Source organism: Anopheles stephensi, chromosome 2 (genome assembly GCF_013141755.1).
Source record: "Anopheles stephensi strain Indian chromosome 2, UCI_ANSTEP_V1.0, whole genome shotgun sequence".
NCBI classification, from domain to species: Eukaryota; Metazoa; Arthropoda; class Insecta; order Diptera; family Culicidae; genus Anopheles; species Anopheles stephensi.
The window spans coordinates 30,048,379-30,066,380 of NC_050202.1; the positions used below are offsets into that span (position 1 = coordinate 30,048,379).

The 18,002-nt window shown below is 46.7% G+C and overlaps 3 protein-coding genes across 13 annotated transcripts in view; 2 read left to right on the forward strand and 1 right to left on the reverse strand.

Annotated features, from left to right (window-relative positions):
* The first annotated feature begins 451 nt into the window (after positions 1-451).
* On the forward strand, positions 452-2,561 carry LOC118503431 (actin-related protein 8). The gene is made up of 4 exons (XM_036036675.1): positions 452-599; positions 671-1,840; positions 1,918-2,122; positions 2,206-2,561. The coding sequence occupies exons 1-4, from the start codon at positions 570-572 to the stop codon at positions 2,502-2,504; spliced, it is 1,704 nt and encodes a 567-aa protein (XP_035892568.1). The 5' UTR covers positions 452-569; the 3' UTR covers positions 2,505-2,561.
* A 384-nt stretch (positions 2,562-2,945) lies between these two features.
* LOC118503432 (succinate dehydrogenase cytochrome b560 subunit, mitochondrial-like) lies at positions 2,946-4,076 on the forward strand. Its single transcript, XM_036036676.1, has 2 exons — positions 2,946-3,123; positions 3,281-4,076. The coding sequence occupies exons 1-2, from the start codon at positions 3,101-3,103 to the stop codon at positions 3,780-3,782; spliced, it is 525 nt and encodes a 174-aa protein (XP_035892569.1). The 5' UTR covers positions 2,946-3,100; the 3' UTR covers positions 3,783-4,076.
* Positions 4,077-8,722: 4,646 nt separating this feature from the next.
* Positions 8,723-18,002, reverse strand: part of LOC118503433 (protein enabled) — a 39,023-nt gene continuing 29,743 nt past the window's right edge. For 4 of the 11 annotated variants that reach the window (XM_036036677.1, XM_036036678.1, XM_036036680.1 and 1 more), the window contains exons 6-11: positions 17,505-17,873; positions 17,297-17,434; positions 16,900-17,206; positions 15,833-15,918; positions 15,529-15,750; positions 8,723-15,420 (exon numbers count right to left, since the gene is read on the reverse strand). In XM_036036677.1, coding sequence (XP_035892570.1) covers positions 15,271-15,420; positions 15,529-15,750; positions 15,833-15,918; positions 16,900-17,206; positions 17,297-17,434; positions 17,505-17,873 — 1,272 coding nt within the window. In that variant the 3' untranslated portion in view covers positions 8,723-15,270. The remainder of the gene's footprint in view (positions 15,421-15,528; positions 15,751-15,832; positions 15,919-16,899; positions 17,207-17,296; positions 17,435-17,504; positions 17,874-18,002) is intronic. The other 7 variants (XM_036036685.1, XM_036036686.1, XM_036036687.1 and 4 more) reach the window with 6 other exon arrangements.

Genomic DNA, 18,002 nt, shown 5'->3' on the forward strand with positions numbered 1-18,002 from the left:
ATAGAACCCGTTGTTCAATCAGAATCAGAAGAATTATCAAATTGAGGACAATTTTGTAATCAGGAAAGGCCGAGCTGTAAACATATGCGAATAAGCATACTGTATGATTAGGTCAGCAAACGTCAACTGTCAAACGTTCGATACATGTACAAACCTGGATGTATAATAAAACTGACAGATTATCGTCACTACAAGATTGGCGGACAAACAGACAACACGTTATTTTGATTATCTTTGTGCTTTGTGGATTTATTACAAAACCCACATAATTTTTTTTTTGCGTTCAGTATCTAATAGAGGGAACTGGTTATGAACGTTGGCTGTTTAGCTATTGCTAATATTGCTATTTTATTCGCTCCTGCTTGTCACTTGCTGCTATTCTGTTCATTGGGTACTGCGATTCATTGCACAAATTTGACAGGAGCCTGCTGACAGCAGAGTCCTTCCACATTCAGCACTATTCAGCGCTTTGTTTGTAAACAAATTTAGCCGGCTGAAGTGTAGTGGTTGTGAATCAGATCGAAAGCGCGCCACAGAGAAACAGCATCGCAAAGAATCTCCAGAAAAGCATGGCCAACAATTTAAAAGACCAAGCTGAAGTATAATTACCGTACCACAGTGACCAACTGTCAGTAATTACGTTTCATCACGGGTTTTTCTCCCATTTCAGCACCACATCCAAGCGCAAAACATAATCGTTATCCATCCCGGGTCGCATTACCTACGCATTGGCCGTGCGTCCGATGTGAACCCCGTGCGAATCCTGCACGCGATCGCCCGACGACGCAAACCGGGTGGAGCTGTCCACCGAGACGCTGTACTTCCACCGGTAGTGGAGAAAACGAAAGAATTACTGCAGGAGCTGGAAGATTGCCGACTGCAGATAACTCACACACTACAATCGTGCGTACAATCGAACGGGCAGCGTCGGTATGCCACACCACCGCAACAGATAGCCGCGTTTAACCGGCGCTCGCAGCCGGAAGTGGTACCGGACAGTGAAACCGAGTGGCACGATACGACCGGAAGTGACGTTGTGATTGGTGAGGATGTGCTGCTGTTGAATCCGGCCGGCGACTATAATGTGCACTTCCCCGTTCGAAGGGGCGAGCTGAACCTGCACGCGGGTGTTGGTGGTTCACTGTTCGGGGTTATGTCCGACCTGCAGACGATATGGGAGCACGTGCTTCACACACGGCTGCACATCAAACCGAGCGAAATGAGACAGTACCGGGCGGTGCTCGTTATACCGGACATTTACAACCGTGCGCACCTGCGAGAGTTCGTAACGCTGCTGCTGAATCAGATCGGGTTCGGGTGCTGCTTCTTGGTGCAGGATCACGTAGCGGCCACATTCGGTGCTGGGCTCGGGTACGCATGTGTCGTCGACGTTGGCGATGAGAAAACATCCGTCTCGTGCGTGGAGGACGGCATATCGCATCCAAACACTCGGGTACGCTTCGACTATGGTGGTGCGGACGTAACGCAGGTGTTTTACTGGTTGCTACAGAAGTGTGCCTTCCCGTACCGAGAGTGTAGCGAACAAACGCCACTGGATGGTATACTGTTGCGCCGGCTCAAGGAAGACTTTGGGCACGTAAATTTGGACGTGTGTGGTTCGGTAGAAAAATCGTTCTCCGTGCAGCATCCGGGTATGGCGAAGCGAAACTACACGCTTCAAGTAGGCGATGAAGCGATGGTTGCTCCGCTAAGTATCTTTTTCACCGAGCTGCTGGCGATTACCGGTGCGAATCGAACGGCGCCGAAAACACAAAAAGGATGCTCATCACAGCCACACCCGGAAGATTGTTTTGATGCAGAATATATAAGAGAAACTGGAGTAAGGAACGAAGGAACTGTGGGAGAATGCTGCTGGCTCGCCATATAACACGGTTTCCCTTTTTCGATCGATTTCAGCGACGCAATAAGGACAACTTGGAACAATCTGCGATCGATAGCGGGGCCCTACCAAACACGGAAGCACCCGATGAAGATCTCGTGGTGGATGGATTGGAGCAGGAGCGTGAGCGTGAGACCAAGTCGAACGATCGAGATTATCTGCTGCCCGGTGGACAGTTGGTCGGGTTGGATCAGGCCGTCATCCAAAGCATCGAGCGTTGTTGTAAGTACACACACACACACACAGGGAAAGATAGTTCCATGTGAAAACGGACATTCATCACGCTTTCCACTCCCGTTTTGTAGCAACTGACGAGCTGAAACGGAAGATGTACGGTTGCATTCTAATCGTTGGCGGTGGGATCAAGTTTCCCGGCATTGGCAGTTGGCTGCAGAACCAGGTGGCAAGCAAAATCCCTCCCGTCTACCGGACGGAGCAGAGCATCGTGTCGAGCCCGAAGGATATGGATCCGGAAATTACCAGCTGGAAGGGTGCTGCGGTAATGTCGTGCCTGGAGAGTGTGGTCGAGCTGTGGTTGACGGAACCGGAATGGACACGGTATGGGTTGCGCATTTTGCGTGAAAAGGCTGTCTTTATGTGGTAGCTGGTCGGAGGGCAGTTTGTCGAATAAAGTTCTGTCTTTTGGTTTTATGAATGATGATGATTGGTTTCTTGGCTAGCCAAGTTTTAGCGGAAAAACGCTGTGCATATTTAAATGCAGACAATCACGCAAATCCACTCGATAAGTGAAATCTTTCACCGAAACATTTCACATATGAAGATTCAAAATTCGAAGCATTCATTTCTCTGAAACATTTCATACGTGTACACGCACCTTTATCGATCATTGCGCAGATCCATTGCGGTTTTCAGTCCATCTTTGACGAGCCAGTATGTGAAAAGAATTTACAAATAAATCCTTAATTTTGCACTCTTTATCGCTAATAAAACTCCTGAAAACGAATGAATTCTCTTCTTCTTTTTTCTGCGTCAAAACAACTTCAAATCAAATGTCAAACGCAACACCAGCTGATTTGACAGTTGCCTGACCTTGCACAACACAGCTTGACGTTTCTGTTTTTCTTGTTTAGAAAACACACACAACACTTGTTCCTTGCCACCGAGCGCGTTCTGTGTTCAACGACGAATATTCTTTCGACTTTCTGCTAGAACAATCTACCGCAGCACCGCTCCACAATAATGGCCGCTTCTCTGCTGCTGAGGTTAGTATGGAAGCGTGCGAAATTGGTTTCCGCCTAGTGTTCCCCTTCCAGTGGCGCGGATCCCAATTGCCAGGGCAGCCTGCCTGGTCAAAATTACATAATGTTGAGCGTTGTAATTTACGTCGTCCATGTGTTTTTGCTTTTTCCCTTTTTTTAGGAACGCATGCCGCCGTACATTGCTGCAGGGCTACGGAACTAATCCCGCCCTTCCGCTGATGGCAGCACGCACCATCGTACTGAAGCCAGTGCCAGCGGACGTCCGTCCCGGGGAATCGCACGACGACCGGAATGCACGTCTGAAGCGACCACAGTCACCGCATCTGACCATCTACAGCTTCCAGCTGACCAGCATGCTTTCGATTACGCATCGTTTCACCGGGCTGGCCCTGACCGGTTACATTACCGCCCTGGGTCTGGGAGCGTTGGCCATGCCACACGACGCCACACACTACCTGACGATGCTGGAAGGACTCAGTGCGCCGACCCTGATTGCGCTCAAGTTCACGCTCGCGTACCCGTTCGCGTACCACACGGTTAATGGTGTGCGCCATCTGTTCTGGGATATGGGCAAGTTCCTGACGATCAAGGAGGTGTACACCACCGGTTACACGATGCTGGGCGTTTCCGGCGTGCTGGCGGGACTGTTGACGGCGCTGTAAAATCCAGGACTCCCGAACGGATCTGGCGCGCGCACGTGTAACATACAAAACGAATGTTGAAAAGGTAACGAATAGGAGAGCACTTTCGAAATCCTGCTAATTTATTGAAAACCCTTGCAGTAGTAGTTGAGGCAACATCATTGTCGAAACAATAAACCAAATTGACAGACACAAACAAACCTTGCGGTCGATGTCGTTATAAAAGAATTAGTAAGCATTATCATCCTTTTTCCATTTGGCATCCCAAGAGATCGTTCAGTTGTTAACAAAATAAATGTTACAATCTTCACAGTACTTGCTTCATGCTTCATAAAAGCTGGCACAATTCCACCTTTTTTGGAGAACACATACGAAATGTTCTATCTGTCTATCGGTCATACGCGCAACATCAAGCCTTTCCAAAGCAGACCTTCCCAACGTTCGATTTGATGGACAAATTTTGTATATGTAATCCTGTAGTCAACTTTAAGGGTGCATGCATTTCCGAAGGAGAAACGTAAGAATATCGCATGGGTTGCACAGATCCCCCTAACGTATGCGTGGGCCTGGAAGCTTTATCGTTGGAAGGCTTGGGCTCCAGGGTTAGAACATCCGTCCATACAGAGTGAAGGTAACCGTGAGCAAGATCAGAATTATATTACAATATCCCCCCTCCTGTTTTGAGACATTCATGACTGAGCATGTTCAAGTTATACGGCTTTCGCCCAGCAGTGACCGCATGGTGAAGAGAAAGATCATCAGTGATCAATAGAGTTTTTGAATGCTGCAAATCTCAATCAGAGGACTTTTTCAATTGAGGACGATGCCACAAGTGGACACAGTTAATAAATCTTCTTCTTCTTCTTTCTTGGCACTTCAACCTCGTGAGGTCATGGCCTGCCATTTCTGGCTTTCTGTGGCTTAATTTTACCCGTAGTAAACTAGTTAGCCCTACGTACGGGGGGAGGCGGTCTGGATGGGATGGGTGAAGACCGGCGCCGTTATTGCCTCGGCCACCGGACGGGCTAGGTCGTCCGGTGCCATTCTCATGACGTGACCTGCCCACCGAAGCCCGGCGAGTCTTAATGTGAGATCTCCATACAGCTCGTAGAGCTCGTCATTGTAGCGGCTCCTCCATTGTCCTTTCACACGTACGGGGCCAAAAATCCTTCTCAGCATCTTCCTCTCGAACGCGACTAAGAGGGTTTCCTCAGTTTCGGACAGAGTCCATGTCTCAGAGGCTTATGTGAGTACTGGGACTATAAATGCTCTGTACAGTGCCAGTTTCGTCCGTCGCGACAGCTTTTTAGAGTGGGAAAGTTTCCTCAGGCTGTAGTATGATCGGTTGGCAGCCAGCACCCTTGTGCGTAACTCAACATCAATGTTGTTGTCGGTGCTGGCTTTTGACCTCAGATAGGTGAAGTTTTGGACGACTTCGAAGGTGCGATCACATATCCCTCTGATCACCTCTGATTTTCGCCTCGTTCATCTCCAACCCGAGGTTCTGTCCCGCACGCTCGATCCTTTGATAAGCTTCTGCTACATAGGAGAGCCTCAAACCAATGATGTCTGTGTCATCAGCGTATGCCAGGATCTGGATTAACTTATAGAAGATGGTCACGAAGTTTCCACCACCGAGTCACGGGTGGATCTCTCTAGCGCCAGGTTGAACAGGAGACAGGCAAGCCCATCTCCCTGGCGCCTCTTAGGCCCAAGGGCGTCTTGGTGGTAGCAAACGAGCCCTGAGAGTTTTCCATCCACCTTCACCTGGCATGTGATGTTGGCCATTGTCATTCTTACAGGCCTGGTAAGCTTGGCCGGGATTCCAAAAGAACTCATATGCGGCATTGAAATCAATGAAGAGATGGTAGGAGTGGAGCTACTGCTCCGCCATCATCTCCAAGATTTGCCGCATCGTTAAGAATCCGTTCCGTTTCGGAATCCCCTCTGATCCCCTCTGTTGATAGTTTCCGACTATCTCTTCCTACTGCAAAAATATTTCATCAGCATCACTTCAATTCAACGTGAGCCTAGTGTTAGATCGTCCGGTGAAATTCTCATGACATGGTCGGCCATTGGAGCGACATTTTGAGGGCCTTTCTATTGCCATTCCACCCACACACACACACTTGGTCGGGCTTGGTTGGTGGCCTTGTTCCATAGGCGGTGTATGTGAGTGATTACCATACCACATCTATTGAACTGGCTAACAGCAGCATAGGTTTAATTACAAAGCTTCCGGGTTAGGTAAAAAAATATATTCTCTTACTACTACCTTGTATCAGTTGGTGCTAGTCATGGGTGAGTTCGATTAGAATCGATCGACCCTACCGATCCTCTATCGGAATCACTTCACCTACGACCAACGTCACAATTAGTGACGGGCGTGTCGAACTCGCGTATGCTTTGCTGCACCCACGAGTCGATCCAAACTCGTTGCGACTAGGAATGATTCCAGGTCTCTTACGGATGGCTCCCGCCCATCACTACCTCATATCAACGTAAGCCTAGGGTAAGGTCGTCTGGTGAAATTCTCTTTCACCAGTTGAAGTGAATCGAACATCCCACGAACACGGCTTAAAGCATTTCCGTCCCAATATCTATTAAATTGGCCAACAGCAGTAAACGTTTAATTCCAACCAGTGGCGGATGAACCAAGGAGCGCCGCTCAGGGCCTTTTCGGTTGGGGGGCCTCGTTGGCAAGGGAAATCCGGTTGATCTTACTCTCAAACAAGTCACCTTTAGACAGGCCTCAAATGCCATTCCGCTCGGGGCCTCCTAATACCTTGATCCGCCACTGATTCCGACGCTTGCTAGTTTAGTGCAAGTCATTCTTTAACTACTTCTTTTAACTTTAACTCACTTTTGTTAGCAATATCAAGTTATCAGTTGGTAGTCGTTTGTGTTGGGTAGTGAGCTCGAGAGCTACCGGGAGGCCTCGCCTCAATAAAATGAGGGCTCTGAGCGCGCTCTTCGATTTGAAAAAGGTAGCTCCGCACTCTTCGGCCTCTTCGCACTCTTGGACCTCTTTGCCCTCAGTGAATGCGGAGTTACCGGAACACATGTTGGTGAGCAGTTGCCCTCTCCTCTTTAAAAAGAGGTACTTGACCCAACACTAGTAGTTGTCTTATGGGTGAGTTAATCCTACCGACCTGTCGCCCATCACTTCAGCTACGTTCAACGTCACAATAAGCAAGTACTAAGCCCCATCAATCATCTTCTATAAGTCAATCCAGATCCTGACATACGCTGGCGACATAGACATCATTGGTTTGAGGCTCTACTATGCAGCAGAAGCTTATCAAAGGATCGAGCGAGCGGCACAGAACCTCGGGTTGAAGATGAACGAGGTGAAAACCAAAATGATGGTGGCACCACCAGCGGTCCTGCTAACAACCACTGATTTACGCAGGGGCGATGTACAGATAGGTGACCGCACCTTCGAATTCGTCCAAAACTTCACCTATCTAGGGTCAAAAGTCAGCACCGACAACAACATTGATGATGAGTTACGCGCCTCTGAGACATGGACTCTGTCCAAAACTGACGAAGCCCTCTTAGCCGCGTTCGAGAGAAAGAAGATGTTCAGAAGGACTTTTGGCCCAGTACGTGTGGAAGGACAATGGAGGAGCCGCTACAACGACGAGCTCTACGAGCTGTACGATGATCTCACTATCGTACAGCGCATTAGACTCGCCAGGCTCCGGTGGGCTGGTCACCTCATGAGAATGACACCGGAAGACCCAGCCCGTAAAGTCCTCTTAGTCCGTCCACAAGGACAGAGGAGGCGTGGTAGGCCCAAATTGAGATGGAGTGATGGCGTTGATGCTTCCGCCAGAACGGCCGGGATAACGGATTGGCAGACGACGGCGCTGAACCGTGAGCGGTATCGAGGAGTGTTGCAGCAGGCCAAGACCGCAAAGCGGTTGTACCGCCTGATAAGTAAGCAAGTAAGTAAGCCCATGAATCCAAAAATATTGTACCAAAAAATGTAATTCATTACTATTCACTTGCTTAACCGCTTCGCAGTCTTGATCTGCTGCACAAGTCCATTATCCCGGTCAATCTGGTGGTCGCATCGACGCCTCTCACTCCATCTCAGTAGAGCTCGTGATTGTAGGGACTCATTCATTGTCCTTCGACACACACAGGAAAACTACAAATCCTACTGAGAATCTTCCTCTCGATGCTCGTCTTTTACGAGTACTCTTAGTATGTGAGCACTAGCACTATAAATGTTTCGTACAGTCCCAGTCTTGAGCATAGCTGTGGGTCTCCGCACTGGCTGTAATATTATTCGTTGCCCCATATCTCGACACGTATCTCAGTGCATCAGAATCGATGCGATAGTCACCACCAAGTTCCTTTCCACTTACGGCCTCCTAGGGGCCAAATTCCACCAGTTATCTCAGATAGTGGTTGGACCACAACAAAGCTGCTGTGTACATCATCCCGGTGAGTCGTTTTCGCAGGTTCCGAATGTGATAAATTAGTCCGAAGAAGAAGAAAAAACAAACGCACATGGGGCCCCCCTTTGCCCTTACCGATTTACGTTTACTTCAGTTTTTCACTTTTTTTATTAATCGCAATATGTTTTTTGTTGTTCTTGTTTGTTAATTTTATAAAATTTGTAGGTTATCTATAATAATGTGTGTCGTCGTGTGTGTGTGTGTATGTGTGTCTTGTGTTTATGTATTTAGGTTCTGTAGTCTCTATGTCCTTTTGCAATTTTTGTGTAGTGTTATTTCGACCGAGTTTTCCTCCCTCCATACACCCCCCCCCCCCCTTCATTCTCCACCCCAACACATTCATTTGATTTCTACCTTAATAACGTGTGTGTGTGTTTTGTTTGTATGGATTTAATTGTATCTCTAACACGTCCTTTCGCTTTCGTCACTCCACACGCGGGCTGGAGTTCGTGTCCGCCGCCTTCTACTTCCTATCGTACGACGCTACGTTTATTTTTTTTCGTTTGAACCACTCGAATTGGTTACGGTCCTTCTTTTTTTTGTTCGTTTCAGCCACATTCAACCGGCTTCTACCGGCCGGGCGTTTTATCTATCGCCCAAAAATCGTTCAGCGTTCAGTTAATTTGCTCCTAATATTAGCTTCTGTTCTCGTTTCCCTTGCCTTGGCGAATAATAAGATAAGTGTTTGTGTGTGTGTTTTGTTTGTTTGTGTGTGTAGTGTATATATGTATATATTTCAATAGTCGCTTCCTTCACGTCTCTAAATCGTAAATAGGTAAATAAAAGTAATAATACAAAAGTTATATTTAACATAAAATCACAAATCATCTAATGTATATGCACACATCCAGACACACACACACACACACGTCCATTCAATAGCGTTCGTCGTGTATGTATGTATGTATAGTGCGTGTGCATACCCTTTTTTTGCATGTCTCTAACCGCGTAATAGATCGGACCATCTTCCCTTCTAAATTCTTCCCCCCCCCCCCCCCCCCCTCTCTTCCCCATTAAACTCTAATCCTTTGCACCAAATTTCGTGTCCATTAATGATGGGTCATACGGCTCTTTTTACGGATCGACCCGGAGTCGAGTCAAGTTCCGACTCGGTAGGTTCGGGTCGACCCACCCATCACTAGCGTCCATCATCCTTCAATCCATCCAGCCCCAACCTCAGCTCAACTCAACTTACATATATCCTAGGCTGCGCATCGTGTGTTGGTGTGTTGGTGTGTGTGTTACTCTGTCAAGAAGTGATCGACAAAAAACGGATAAAAATCGATTCCTTCCTATTCGAGAAACATTCATCGTTGCAAAAAAAACAAAAAAGGAAGGAGACCCACAGGACACCACCATCTCGTCTCTATCGTGACACCGAACAATCACAGTTCAAAATGAGGGGTCTGCCCCTTTTCCCCCTTTCACTCCCCTCTTCTTCCTGACGCGGTACAATGTAAGTAGCGTCACTCGAATAAAGAAAAAGCGTTCTAAAAAGCATTTACAACAGGTGTGTGTGTGTGTGTGTGGTGGTGCTTCGCTCTTTGCAATGATAACGAACGAAATCGAACATTAGAAAGGAAAACTAATTTAAATTCTTCGAACTCACGCACACACATGTTAAAACATATACATATTTATCTGCACGAATGGGACCATGGGCCGTTCCTTTTTTTACTATACACTGACTACCGCACTGGCCACCACTGCCCATCGCGGACTGCACTGCACACGCGGTTTACTACTCTGGTGGTGTCCATCTGTTAATACTGCTCATTATTACGTTTTTTTGTTTGTATGCTGGCTGATTCCAATTATAAACAGGGGAAGAAGACAAGTACTTTGTATGGAAGTCGAAATGTGTGTCGAAACGGAGGAACTGAAACTGTAACGGATCGATTACCAACTCCCACTGAGGAGACCGTCGTTGCGCTTATCTTTATCGCCTGCAATAAATCTTCTTTCCCTATTCTTTTACTTTCTCTTCAATGTTTCATTTTTTAACTGTCTCCTTTCATTGATCCTTACGAGTTACGATTACCTTTACCCCAGACCCAGACCCTCGTCAGTGTACCATTACCTTGCCTTCCTTTACTATATATGTCCAGAGTGTGGTTAAGATTTGTGTTCGGAGCGTTCCTGGTTGGAGGGGCTTTGTACAGATAGGCAAGGATGATTTGGTGAATAAATAATTCAGAAATATAAAAACGGGTAAATGACCAACACCGCCAAACATTCCAACTCAAGTGGTGCTGGGTTCGCGGCTAAGGTTCTGATTCCGATTCCGAATCCGATTCCAGATTCGGTTCGATAGTCAAGACGGAATCAAGTACGGAACTAAATTCGGAATCAATCTCAATTACGATTAGGGAACAAATTCCAAATACCAAACTTCTTCGGAACTACCTGGTTCCGATTCTGTTATCGGATTCAGATTACGAATCCAATTCCGGATCCAATTCCGGAGTCAAGTACGGTGCTTAATCCGGAACAAACTAAGGAATCAATCTCAAATACGATTAGGATACAAAATCCTAATTCTTATTCTTCTGTTGCTCTACAATCTCGAGAGTTTTCGTAAGATGGCATTCTGTTCTCGGCTAAAGGCTGAATAAAGACCCCACCAAACTCACGGGCACTCACTTTTCGCCACCGAGATACCCAAAACTTTTGAAGAAGGTTAGGTCAAAATGAGAATAGTTGTTGTAAGATTAGATAACAAAGGAAAGGCATATTCATGAACAAATAAAAATTCAATTCCGAATCTGATTCCGGATCCAGTTCCGGAACCGATTCCGGAATCGGATTTAAAATCGTGTCCGGAATCGGTTCCCATATTGATTCCGGACCTACTCGTGGGAATCGATTCTGCAAAATTTCGGAGCGCTCCGGAATCGATTCCGATCAAACCATCGTTTTGCCCATCACTACTAACAGTGATAACAAAGGGAACGGCACGGTAAAAAAGGGCGAATGTTATTGGGAAAAGGTTCCTTTTTCATCACAAATGATTTAGTTTTAGTTAATAACAGCTTTTCAAGCAAAATATTCAACATTCAATCCAATTTTGTAACGATCGCCTTCTCAATTGGTGGGGTCTTTGAAGACATCCGGGTGCGACGTGTTTTTCAGATTTGTACTTGCCCAAATTGAGTTATTCAACTGGTTCTAAACTACCAACGGATCTTTCATCTGTAAGACAAACCTTCTTGTTGGCCTTCATGCAGGAGAAGTCCTTCAAAAATTCTGATTTCCCACTGCGGGAAATATTTTAACCCCAACGTGTGAACAGATCCCTCTCTCTTATGGGCCTAACGCCCTCTTAGGGCATGCCTGCCATATCTGGCATACTAGACTTGACAATGCCGCGTAGTTTGACAGGCGGTCTGGATGGGATTTGAAGCCCGGGCCGCCATCGTGGAAGCATGTTTCAGTCAAACACTGTAAAAAAAAGTACTCAAAACTAGCAACCCATAACCGTACTAGAGGATTGTGAAGCTAAACTGGCCGCCCTTCTGTACAAAGCCCTTGCCCGGAAACGTCCGGCGTGTGTTCTGTGTTGTGGTGTAGGTCGTTTCGCTTCTGTATCAAGCTATCTGCTTTATCGCTTTGTTCTATGTATTCGCTATCGGAACAGCATGCAGGCGGTGTGTGGCTGTTGTGATACTTGGCGGTGTTTTCCAGAAAAACTTCAATTTTGCAAAGTGGTGTTAGTTACCGGCCGCCATCTCTTTTTTTACATATTAAGGATAGGAGGATTATTGTATTGTATAACGTGTTCGGTGTGTGTGTGTGTGTCGAGTTCATCTTCCATCCGTTTTAAAGCGTATTTGTGTGTGTGTGTGTTTGTGTGCCTTCGTCGTTATAATTTAAAAGAGAGCATATCTATGCGTTTCGCTCGGTCCGGCACGTGGTAAGAAGAGTAGTTTGCTTGTTTGCCGCTCTACAATCGCTTCTTCCCCCCATGTTCGTGGGGCGAGATTAACGGGGTCAGACGAATACCCCCCCCCCCCCGCATTCTTCTCGCACACACACACACACTCTCACACAATAATATGTCAGTTCAGTTCCGAGGGAAGATTTACTTTAATTTTAACTCACCCCGCCTTTCTGCTTCCGTGATGATGCCCCCGTCTGCCCGGTACGTACGGTAATGTGCCTAACACACACAGCGCGGGCACACGCACACACGCACACAGTCGTATCTTTGCGCCTTTCATTCTTCCTCGCTTAGACTACACCATCATGACTATAAATGAAAGTATCGCGGTTATACATTCTGTTCGCTGCTCCTAGCGTCCGATTATTCGCAGCTACCATCACTTCGGCTTCCCTTCTTGGGCATGCTTTAGTCTTTCGTTTATGTACAAAAAAATTTGAGTCGATTTGAGTACAAGTCTCTCTTTCGGAATCCGTTTTCCAAATCGCTTACATGCGCACGCGCGAGTTTTTAATGTTTAATCGCGTTTGTGCTCACCTTACAATTAAGTGCCCCGCGCGGCACGCTTCTGTTTGCTGTTTTAGCCCATCTAATATGCTTCTCTCCCACTAATCAAATCACATCCCCCCGCCCCTCCCCCCCGCGCTCGTATGGAGTGATGATGATTAAATTTGTTCTACATTTTGATTTGAATCTGCTTCGGTGTGTGTGTGCAGCGTGTTGTTTTTTTTTTTGCTGCATTCCAGGATACAGCACGTTCCTCTGGCACGCTCTCTACCTTCGCCATTTCACTATTTTGCTGCGCGTCAGGGGGATCATTTTTCAGCACTCTCTATGCTACACTCCGCTTTCACTATCCCGGCCGGCCTTAAATAGTTACGTTTAGTTTAAATTTAGCTTTATGTTCCCGATGATGCTTAGGTTACGTTTGAAAGTTTAGTGTGATTTTGAATTTTCTTTTTCGCTTCGTTCCTCGCCAACGAGTTAGAATAATGAGACAGGATAATATGGCTGACACACACACACTCACACGCACACACACAGAGAGGAGACACATTGGATAGACATTCGATTTAAAGAGCTGGTATGGTTCAGTGTTCTTCTACCTAGCAATAATAACGACGCAAGCACACGAAGCGCTATCCACTTGCCCCGGGGCTCTCCCGGTTAGTGTCCAAATTTCGTGAGAGCTTATACGATGATGATACGGTTTGCTGCTGCTGCTGCTACTACTACTACCTACTACCTACTACCATGCGGTACGAGATGAGAGACAGATGAGGCAACAACAAAAAAATGTCCACGGAGCCTGGGCGTACACACGGACACAACGATGGCGCGGACGCACACGCAAAATTTATATCAAACTCCACACGGAGAGACACGCCATCCGAATGCTTGCTGTGCTTTTGCCCCATCCCAACGTCGTTCCGTTATGGATATTATGCTAATTGCTTACAGTTCTCTCATCGCCGATATATGTATAAACGTGTTGGAGTCTTGTAGTTCAGCTTCCTTCGCGCATTTTAAATGGTGTGTATTCGATTTTGTTCACACGACTTTTTGCTCTTGGTGGGAGTGATGATTTCGTTTCGACTGTGGGGCATATGAAACAACCAAAATAATTCAAACCGAATAACTGTGCCCAAGGCTAGCTTCTCAGTAGTAGTACAAAGAACGGAAATGTTGCGTGGACCACACGGATTTGCTAAGGGGACACTCGGATACTCAGTATCCCATCGCGTCGCTATTCGTTCCACCTTCAGGCTCCAACAGTCAACATCGTTAACCTGTCCTGCGCCCTGCTATACAGTGTGTGTCTAGGATTTAAATCCTTATCATCCTTTATCGCTCTCGCTCGATACACCAACTCTTCGTCCATTTTTCTCTATGGCCATACATGAAAAAATAGTGTACTGTTAACCAGCGTTTAGGCGTTCAATTTTTTGAAAGCAAAGAGTATTTTTCCTTTCTGCCAAAGACTACTACTTCAACACAAGGATCATCCTGACTGCTTTCCATTGTTTCTCAGGCTAAATTGAAATAAAATGTTACCGTCTTAAAGCGAGTTACTGTCCTGTTTTCAGCCTTTACTTTGGAAGGTTTGCAAGTATGGGAACTCGAGCCTAAGGAAGCTTCTCCACTCGCGATACCAGTCGTATACGCCACCGAGACCAGAACTCGACGTTACAATAGGACAAAAATCTCTCAGCTGAGTTCGAACGGAAGTGGCTCCAAATGTGTGGAAGACCAATGAAAAGCAGATAAAGTCGCCAATGAGGTCAAGATACTAGATCGGCAAAAGACAGCGCTAGAACGGTACTAACTTTTCCCAACAAACTCAACGTTATCCTACATTATAAATACGTATTTTCACAAAATTTAAATCCGGCGTTGAAATAGTCCTTTACAGAGAGGAAAGATGCTGCAGGAAATTTACAAAACAAGTCGTTAAACGCTGTTAAACCAAACCGACAACGGCAAAAATCAAAAACAAAACCTTCGCAGCAATTAAATTATATACAAAGACCAATGTATTTCGAAGTAAGTTTTATCCACTACGCGCCTAACCAAACGATAAGAAAATGGCGGAAATGGAATCGCACGTAGGTCGATACGTCGTAAGCTTGGACGTAAAATTAAATTAGCAAACCCAAAAACAACTGGCTCATTACGTGTGCAAGTGGCGATAAAGGATGTCTATCAATTGAAGTAAAATCTGTCGACCCGCCAGCGGAAACCCGTGTTCCTGTGTACGCGGCGGCGTCCGAATGTCCACCGTATCTTCACCATCCCCCTCTCTCTCCCCGTTGTCGTCCAATCGTTGCCTGTTGCCGTTCGATGCCGTTTCTCACCGTGACTTGCCTGTGGCGGCCGGCCCCCGATCTGGTCGCGTTCCCATTTTGCTTATCGTTCTCTTCGTTACAGTAACAGTTATCATAGTGTTGTAGTATGTGGTAGTAGTTTTTGTTTTTGTTGTTGTTGTTGTTGCAGTAGAAATAGAAATGCGTGTGTATGCGCGCGCGCAGTGTTTCTCGTTCGTTGCAGAGCGCTTAAAAACAGAAGCATATAACAGAAAGGTAAACGGGCCCGCGTTTGTTTACCTGCGGTTGAATTCGGATTTGATAGCTTCTATAATTTCTTGCTTTGCTTTCGCGAGCTCGTTACGCATTTCGCGTAAAATTTCCTCCTTCAGATTGTCGAACTCGACCGCAGTCGGAAGGGAGAAACCGTCGCCACCATTGATCTGCTGCACGGTTTCAGCATCATGAAACGAGAAAAGGTAAGAAAACATCGTTTAGTGATACCTTGGCGCCAAAAAGAAAAAAAAAAACAGTCTTCTAGTGCTGCAACTAACATTTAGTATCGTTCCTTCGCTGGAACTGCCGAAACGCATCCGCGGTTTCGGTGATTCCGAACCGCTCAGACTAGCACCACCGGCACCGGAACTGTTGCCGCCTCCTCCTCCTCCTCCGTTTGCATTATTGCTACCTAGTTTGTGCGGTAGTGTGCTCGACTTTTCCCAGGCCCGCTGGCGTCCTCCGGAACCTCCGGCTCCACCATCATCGTTGGAGTCCGGCTAGAGATGGGAAGATACAGGAAATACATGAACCAGATGTGAATAAAGGTAGACTTATGTTTGGTTGATGAGGATGCCTTACCTCCTTCTTTTCTGCCTGCGCTCGACGCCTAGCAAGAGTCTTTGCCATTTCATCCATCATCGATGCCATGCCGGATGACGATCGTCCTGAAGATACGCACAGCAAACGAGGAGAGAGTGCAAATAACAAAATAAATTAGTTTATTTTATAATTGGTTGAAATTTATAAGCAACACCGATACTCAAAATAGAAAAAAAGATAAACTAGCCTAGAGTTCCAATAGGTACCGCATTATTTAAAAAGGGCATGCACATAATCTTACTAAAACCTTCCAACACGTTTACCCATCCCTAACTAATTGCTTTTTGTAGACAATCAATCGAGCCAGCCAATCCGTGCTAGAAGATGCCTGCATACAACCAATGCTTATCCTGATAAGAGTAAAAATCATGTGACAAACAACCACCAAATTGATTGGACGAAACGAAAAGGTAAGACCGGGGGCTATGGTTGTACACCCAAATGAAAAAAAAGTGCCAGACAAACGATTTTCCCGCCCTTTTCGTTTCATTGTCTGTCTGACGGAGGAGAAGGGACAAAGCAAAACCTACCAGACGAATCCTATTAGTGGTGGTTTTCACGCTTGGTTCAATATAGTCACGTTACAATTGCAATGCAGAAAAAAATTGTCCTTTTTGCTGACATTTTACTATGCGGTTTAGCATTCTAAATTTGAGGCTAGCTAAGCTTGATTGGTAGGTTTATGTAACAAATAATTCAAATGAATTAATAATATTCTACACGAATAACACACATTCCACACTGTTCTACATTGTAAGAATATATCCAAAAAATCTTATTCTAAATGAAAGTGTATAATAATGAAAGGCGATAGAATTTTGACACATGTCGATGATGGCACACAGCCTAGAACCACACGCATACACACGAACACACGAGATTTTTTTTACGCGAAAATAGGACCAAGCACACCGCGATACACAAAAACAGAGAACCAAAAAACACAAACGCACACAGCACACGGTGAGTGCGGCCGGTAACCGCGCATGATACCGATGAGGCCAGGATTAGTACAAATGTTAGTATGAGGGGTAAGTGGCTCTAACCTATGGTTCCATAATTACCACTACCTCCGCTCGATGTACTGCTGCCACTGTTTTCCGTCACGGTGGACGCCGCAACATTGTTGCCGCTGGTGGCGGAAGTGAGCGTGGTGGTGGACGACGCTCCAGCATTGCCCACACCGGACGACGCGCCTTTCGGTGGTTGGCTGCGTTTCAGTTTGGCACTGGCCAGCTGCAGGGCCAAGGAATTGATTTCACCCGGTTTCGAGGAAAGCATTCCGGGTGGGGGTGGCGGTGGTGGTGGAGCAGCCGCATTATTCACGTTTGGTGGCATGGGTGGTGCTGGTGGCTGTAGGGAAAGCGAGACAGAGAGATTTAGTGTGAAAAGGGCTTTTATTGACTGTGATTGATTCCAAAAAAAAAAGAAGAAAACAATCACCTGGGGTATGTTCGATGGTGCAGAAGACATGGGGAACATTGGCGGCATCATTGGCGGTGGTGGAGGAGCGGCGTTCGTCTGTTGCATCTGCGACGGGGGTGGTTGCTGTTGTAGCGGCTGCATTGGCATCTGAGGAACCTTCACGAGAAACAATAACAGTTAGCGGTCGCACACGTCGCAAACACCGGGGGTAGCGTTGCTTACTTACCGGTGGAATGCCGTACTGTGGTTGCCCGGCACCGTACGGACCACCGACACCGTTCGGTGGCCCGTACCCATTCGGTGGCATCATCATCGGTGGTGGCGGCGGCTGTGGCTGCACCGACTGCGGCTGCTGTTGCGACACTAGCTGCTGCTGGCCGGCGTAGATCGGGTTCGATGGATTGCTGTTGGTCGCGCTCGGCGAGCACGTGGCCGTCGCGTAAATCGAACCGTTCGACAGGTTCGACGGTATCTGCGGTGGCTGCTGTTGCTGGGGCGGCGGTGGTTGCTGCGGCGGTTGCGGTGCCAACACCGACTGATTCAGCATTTGATGGTTTTGATTCGATGCTACGTAGATGGGCTGCGGATACTGTTGCTGCGAAGGAAAGCCGGAAGGAAAGGAAATGGATAAGAAATCCGCTTTAAAGCGAGTCATCCTCCTTCAGGAAAAATAGGCTTCTGCAGGCTAGGGAAAAGATATACGCCGAGTCACTATCAACAAAAC

Bases quoted from the DNA above. Each gene is read 5' to 3' on its own strand.
- LOC118503431 (XM_036036675.1), top strand. From the start codon at position 570: ATGGCCAACAATTTAAAAGACCAAGCTGAA. The intron at 600-670 runs GTATAATTACCG...CTCCCATTTCAG, and splicing joins ATTTAAAAGACCAAGCTGAA to CACCACATCCAAGCGCAAAA. The intron at 2,123-2,205 runs GTAAGTACACAC...CCCGTTTTGTAG, and splicing joins CCAAAGCATCGAGCGTTGTT to CAACTGACGAGCTGAAACGG.
- LOC118503432 (XM_036036676.1), top strand. From the start codon at position 3,101: ATGGCCGCTTCTCTGCTGCTGAG. The intron at 3,124-3,280 runs GTTAGTATGGAA...CCCTTTTTTTAG, and splicing joins GCCGCTTCTCTGCTGCTGAG to GAACGCATGCCGCCGTACAT.